The sequence below is a fragment of the Triticum dicoccoides genome, unplaced genomic scaffold (assembly GCF_002162155.2).
Source record: "Triticum dicoccoides isolate Atlit2015 ecotype Zavitan unplaced genomic scaffold, WEW_v2.0 scaffold181340, whole genome shotgun sequence".
Taxonomy (NCBI): Eukaryota; Viridiplantae; Streptophyta; class Magnoliopsida; order Poales; family Poaceae; genus Triticum; species Triticum dicoccoides.
In genome coordinates this window covers 1-5,898 of record NW_021226122.1, presented here as the reverse complement: position 1 = coordinate 5,898, position 5,898 = coordinate 1, and the positions used below count along the sequence as shown (strand labels likewise).

At 38.4% G+C, this 5,898-nt stretch overlaps 1 protein-coding gene across 7 annotated transcripts; it reads right to left on the bottom strand.

Moving 5' to 3' along the window:
* Positions 1–2,147: 2,147 nt before the first annotated feature.
* LOC119344710 lies at positions 2,148–5,859 on the bottom strand. Of its 7 annotated transcripts, none has more exons than XM_037615071.1 (6): positions 5,166–5,859; positions 4,667–4,821; positions 4,522–4,571; positions 4,276–4,417; positions 3,828–3,982; positions 2,148–2,713 (listed from the first exon to the last, which is right to left on the bottom strand). In XM_037615071.1, the coding sequence occupies exons 2-6, from the start codon at positions 4,768–4,770 to the stop codon at positions 2,592–2,594; spliced, it is 573 nt and encodes a 190-aa protein (XP_037470968.1). In that variant the 5' UTR covers positions 4,771–4,821; positions 5,166–5,859; the 3' UTR covers positions 2,148–2,591. The 7 variants fall into 7 exon arrangements, with proteins under 7 accessions (XP_037470968.1, XP_037470971.1, XP_037470966.1 ...); XM_037615074.1 differs by having other exon boundaries at positions 3,886–3,982; XM_037615069.1 differs by having other exon boundaries at positions 3,893–3,982.
* Between the last annotated feature and the right edge of the window lie 39 nt (positions 5,860–5,898).

Sequence of the window (5,898 nt, the reverse complement as noted above, 5' to 3'; positions counted from 1 at the left end):
CCGTTTTACTTTTTCATAATACTTTTTTTGCAAAACATGTCCATATTTATGGTTTTAAATTTTCCTAACTAGTAGATGTAGTAACATAACTACATCTCGAAGGATTTTAATTTTTGAAGTTTTTATCATTTTCTTTTGTTTTTTACGAAACTGAAAAGCCGATTAGGGGGGAGGGGGTAAAGTTTGAACCTTTAGTCCGGGTTTGACACAGGAACCGGGACTAAAGAACCTCGCACCCTTTAGTCCCAGTTCGCGTCTCAAACCGGGAGGTCTAACCTTTAGTCCCGGTTTGAGACACAAACCGGGACTAAAAGGCATTGCACCCATTAGCCCCGGTTCGTGTCTCAAACTGGACTAAAGGTCCCATATGAACTGGGACTAATGCCTTCCCGACGCCTTAGCCGCTCGAACCGGGACTAATGCTCACATTAGTCCCGGTTCGTGATGCAACCGGGACTAATGTGTACATTGAGTTTGGACGAAAGCCCCTGTTTTCTACTAGTGTAAGTTTATCCCAAAAAAATTGTAGAGAACATATCATGGTAACTCATGTCTAAATAGCATCATAATATACACACAATAGACCTAATTGGCTCCATATTGGATAGATTAAATTAGAAAATACCACCACCATTGGGCTATCGGTTTTAACGGGTTTTTTTCGAACAACCATTCCTTATGGGATGGAACATTATAGATGGAATGAATTGCCACCAGGACTATATCTCGCTTATTGCAAGACACGACTAAGCATTGCCTTAGTCCATTTTTGGGACACTTCTACATAGGAGCTTTAAGTTCGCTTTTGGGATCTTCTTTTCTTCTTCTGTGCTTTTTCTCTCGCAGTTTTCTTCCTGTTTTATTATAGTTTTTTTTCTCCATCTCTGTTTTTTCGTATGCTTTTCTCTTTTCTAAAATACATGTTGAGAATTTTACAAATACATGTCGAATTTTTTTGTATACATTTCAAATGGTTTTCTGATACATCAAATATTTGTTTTGAAACACAAGTTGAAATTTGACAAATGCATGTTGAATATTTTCTTAAATATATGTTTAACATTTTTTAGACACTCTATGAACATTTCTCAAAAATATCATGATGATATCTTTAAACGCTTACATTTTATAAAATGTCAATGAAGTATGTGATCATGTACGATTTTTTTTTCTAAATTATGCGAACAGTTTTTTCATTTCCAGAATATATTTTTAAACACATGAACATTTATTAAATGACATGAATTTTTCAATGATACATTAAATTTATACAGATTAAGCTTGTAAATCTTCCATTTTTTTGTCATGAATGTATTTATAAATGTGTGAACCATTTTAAATGTCAGGGATATGTTTATGTGATATAAGAATATTATTCTGAAACAGTATGAACAAACTGTTACATCGCATGAACATTTTAATGCATGGAAAATCTCTAGAAAAACAAGTAAATTAATGTATATATGATATAAATAATTAATGTATATATGAACAAATTGACTACAGAGAGGGTGTCTAATTATTTGGCACGCCCTGGGCCTCCTCCTATTGAATAGAAACTAGATAGAAAGTGCGGCTTGCCACACCCCGCACCCCTGCCGGGTGCGGTCATATCCAACCCAGCAACCATCCAACACAGTAGGTCATGCTTCAAATTTGATAGATTGACATCATACCAAAAGCAATGAAGAATTGCAGCATATAATAACCTTATTTACAATGCAGGGACATTATATCCAACTTGGTAGAACACGATTCATATTCAATTCAGGTTGTTACCTGAATAGCAAAGCACGATAGCAGCACCCACCCAGTCCACTACTGGCTACACAATATATATTCCACAGATTGAAGGAAATATAGACCATTGATTCCATCATTAGAATTTCTCAAAGAAAGTACAGGAGGAACTAAGCACTAATAGGAGTAATAGTTTGGTTAATTACATCACTTTGAACATGTCATAGAAAATGTCACATGATATACCAAAAGCAAATCCTAATGGTTTTCAAGAACATACACACACATAGATGGAATGGCAGAAGAAAAACCCAAAAACCTGAAGGACTGACATGTTATGTACGGCAAAAGAACTGAAAATCCTCAAGACATGGTATAAAAATATGACAAAACACCACCACATCAATGTGAAGCAAAAAAGCAAAATTGTTTCTTAACAGTATATGATACTATATAAAATATCTATAATCAGATATAGTTAAAAGAAGTACTGGAGTATGCTACTGGAGTACTGAAAATCCTACATTTCATTCAAATCGGGGCCAAACCCCCACAAAAATCTCATCTTTTCTGCTAAGTACTTCGATCTGGACGTCTCAGCCAGCAGGGATCTCCTTGCTCTGGACGCACTGTCGGCCTCTTCTCATCCTTGCTGGCTTCCTCGGTGCCCCACTTGGTTTTAGTCTTGCCGGCAGCGACGGGCTTGGACTTGGCATCCCACTTTCACTTGAGATCGAAGCCGTCGTCGTTGGGGGAGGCGAGCTCCGCCTCCCACTTAAGCGCCTGGCCCCCACCGTGCACCTTCTCCTTGGTCATCCACTTCCAATTGCAGCCCCCGGGGAGGCGGCAGCTTAGGTGTACTTGCGGCAGGCCGGATGCGGCCCTCCGGGAAGCTGGCGGCCCGGGCAGAGAGGGCCGCGACCTAATCTTCTGGATAGACCGGTGTGCATACATGATTGTGCATGATAGAACTCTGTAAGCATGCACTTAAAATTAAAGTACCTGTAACACAATCAGAATAAACTGTCGTAGAGCAATGTATCAAAATAAGGGGGAAATGCAAACTGATTAAAGGCTAAAGATACAGAATGATTCAAGGCTAAAACTGATTGAAGGCTACAATAGGAATAAACTGTTGCAAAGAAATGAACCAAAATAAGAGCAATGAAGTTCAGATAGCAGGACCACTGACTGGCACAGTGCACTGGTGAGAATGTGAGATAAAGGATAATAGAAATGATATGATTATTTTAGATGAGGAAGTGCACAAATGAATGCTTGTTGTTTAGTTAAACACATGCATGGTAGTATCCTATATTTCTATTTACCTTCAGCCCTTACTTTTCTATATTTTCTCTTCAATCAATATAAACTTTAAGCCTGATAGCATATTCTACCATCCAATTGGCTTGTTCAGCTTGAATACTCCATATGCATTTGGGCCGGTTTTTCTATATACTGCTCGACTAAAACTATTGAACGATTCTGTTCATACATGTCCCTTTTTTGTTCATACATGTGTACTGCTCGACTAACAATATTAAACGATTTTGCTAATACAGGTTTTCTTATTTCTTCATACAGGTTAAGAATGAAAGTGACATGTGTGCCTAATTATATCCTTGATATTTATTTAGATCGCCTGGGAGACCTATATTGGATGACAGAGAAGTATGCTACAGATAATTCAAGTAATTTTTATATCTTAGAAAATAAAGTGACATGCATTTTATAAAAGGCTTTGAACTGTAGTTTTTCCTCCTTTTCTCAAGTATACACAAAAGTTGAAAATATAGAACCAAATGTTGGATAAACACAGGACATACATGGTTCACAGAGTATGCAACTTTCCAGGCATTCCTTTAGTTGAGCCTCACTGCACCCTTGTTTTTACAAACATTCTAGGAGAGAATTTCTATTGGCAATCAATGCCCAGCAATAATATCTAGAGCCAACACCCTGTAGGTAGAGATTATTTTCTCCAACTAAATCACCCAAACAACACCCTTTAGAACTGACTATATAATATCTAGAGCATTTGACAACACTCATATGAGTTAATAAAATTCTGGAGCATTTGACAACACCTGAATGAGTTAACAAAAATCTTCCTTCGCAGGCCACCATATAGAGAAAGGAAGGAACCTGTAACCTGTAGGTAGAGGTGCGAGCAGTAGCCCATGCTCCCAATGTCAATGCCAGGTACTGTATGCCTTTCTTTTCTTTCATATGAACTAAATTTCTGTTAAAACATTGGCAGTTCATATCAGTCTCCTACCTTGAAACAAAAAATTAAAATAGACGGCTAAGACATATTTCAGCAATCGGTACTCCACCGTAATAATAATAGCATGCACTTGCTAGAAAAATATGAACAACTCTTATTGATTTGCATTCTTATAGTTCCCCTATTCAAGATTTAAATAAATAAATATGATGGAAAACAGTATTACATGACAAGAAATAACTACAGTTCTAATCCTGGAGAGGCAGAACCCAAATTCGCTCGGTCAAATCTGGGAAGATGGAGCTCACCGAGGGAGGTTATAGCCAAGGAAGTACTCGGTGCGCGCCGGGGTTGCGCCTGAATGCCGTCCAACTGGCGAGGAACCGCGTCGGAGTTGCGCCTTGCACCGTCCCGCCGACGAGCACAAACGCATCAAACAACCAAGTGACTCTGTGCACAGAATACATGTCAAACAATATGAACAATCAGATATGCCATCACAACAGGTGAATAAGCATCTAGTAAAAACAGAACAATTTAAGATCCACACTCACCTAAAATGAACCGGGGCATGCCTATATGTGCTCCATTCAAATGCTTAATGCTACACAGATCAGCATGGCAAGGAACAAATCAGGTAGAAATCAACTCACCCACATCACCAAACAAACAAAAGATATTTTCCCCAGTAACACGAACCTGCAGCCACAGCACAAAAAGCCTCCTCGAAGTTGAATTTGGCATCGACCTGGACTGCGAGCTATGAGAAGGGCTGCTCGGAGATCACGTCTCCTCAGTGACATGTGCCATCTTAGGGAGTCTAAACACCTCTATCCAGGTCATAGCTGACACTACTACAAACAAAAGGGAAAGGTTTCGATGAGTACAAGTAAAGGAAGAAAAGGCCAACAACAATTAAGTAAGTGAATAGTTGCTATACTTTGAGGATACTCTTATCAGAAAACATGAAGCTAAATATGTAAATAAAAGTTTCAGACCTATCCTCTGTGCAATTATCAGAGTTGTTATTTTTAGTAAGCACGGTATCATTGCTCTCAAATTTGCATATCTGCTTTTGCAGCTGTATCGACCATAAAACAACGATCCAAAAATTTACCATTAAAGACATTCCACATCACACGTCCATAAATCATGAATCGCACAAAAGAACGAAAAAGACGGGAGGGAGGTGGTATACCAGAATTGTAGAGGTTTTCGGCAAGGAAGTACAACTCTGTACAACGACAGCTACACCTTTGGGATAGCCGTGCGGCACACAAAACAGGCTCCTGTCACGGAATTGAGCGCTATGGAGAGGAGAGGTGGCCAGTAGTGCGACAATGAGAGAACACCTACAACAATTGGCGAGTGAGCATAGGCCTAAAATTCATGTAGTTGCATTCTGCAAGACCTAGGTTGTTATTAGAAACTCATAAAGTGATAGGCCTAACAAATAAATTATCTATGAAGAGCAAGAGCGTGTAGAAAGCATCTGATCAATATATATAGGAAAAAGCACCTACAAACCGGCGCCATGTCAAATTTTAAACTTGTTCAAAATAAGAATTCATGTGCCTAACAAAAAGATGCCATCCCATAGCAAAGCTTTTCTCTTCTCCTCTCTGTTACCTTTAGTAGTTGCATTAGCTTCTCATATAATTATTTCTACTATATGAAGAGAAGCACTATTTTAATAGATATGTTTGACAGAATTGGCAATAATTCTTTCAACTGACATAAAATAGACAGGCCATCCAGTATGGGGACTGGTATTTCCTAGCTGCAAGTATTTAGAACCATTGACAGAGCTGCTAATCTATTTAGTCATAGAAATCAGCACATATGTAAACAACATATCTAGATTTAGGAACACTACAAACACACGAAGCATAGACCGATAATATCTAATAATCTGTAAATCATACTTGCTA

What these genes read in the sequence shown, in the direction of transcription:
- LOC119344710 (XM_037615069.1), bottom strand. Translation starts at nt 4,770, where the DNA reads ATGTCACTGAGGAGACGTGATCTCCGAGCAGCCCTTCTCATAGCTCGC. An exon ending in TTTTTGTGCTGTGGCTGCAG is followed by an intron (nt 4,572 to 4,666) that starts GTTCGTGTTACT and finishes TGATCTGTGTAG; the next exon opens with CATTAAGCATTTGAATGGAG. An exon ending in CTTGGCTATAACCTCCCTCG is followed by an intron (nt 3,983 to 4,275) that starts GTGAGCTCCATC and finishes ATGTTTTAACAG; the next exon opens with AAATTTAGTTCATATGAAAG.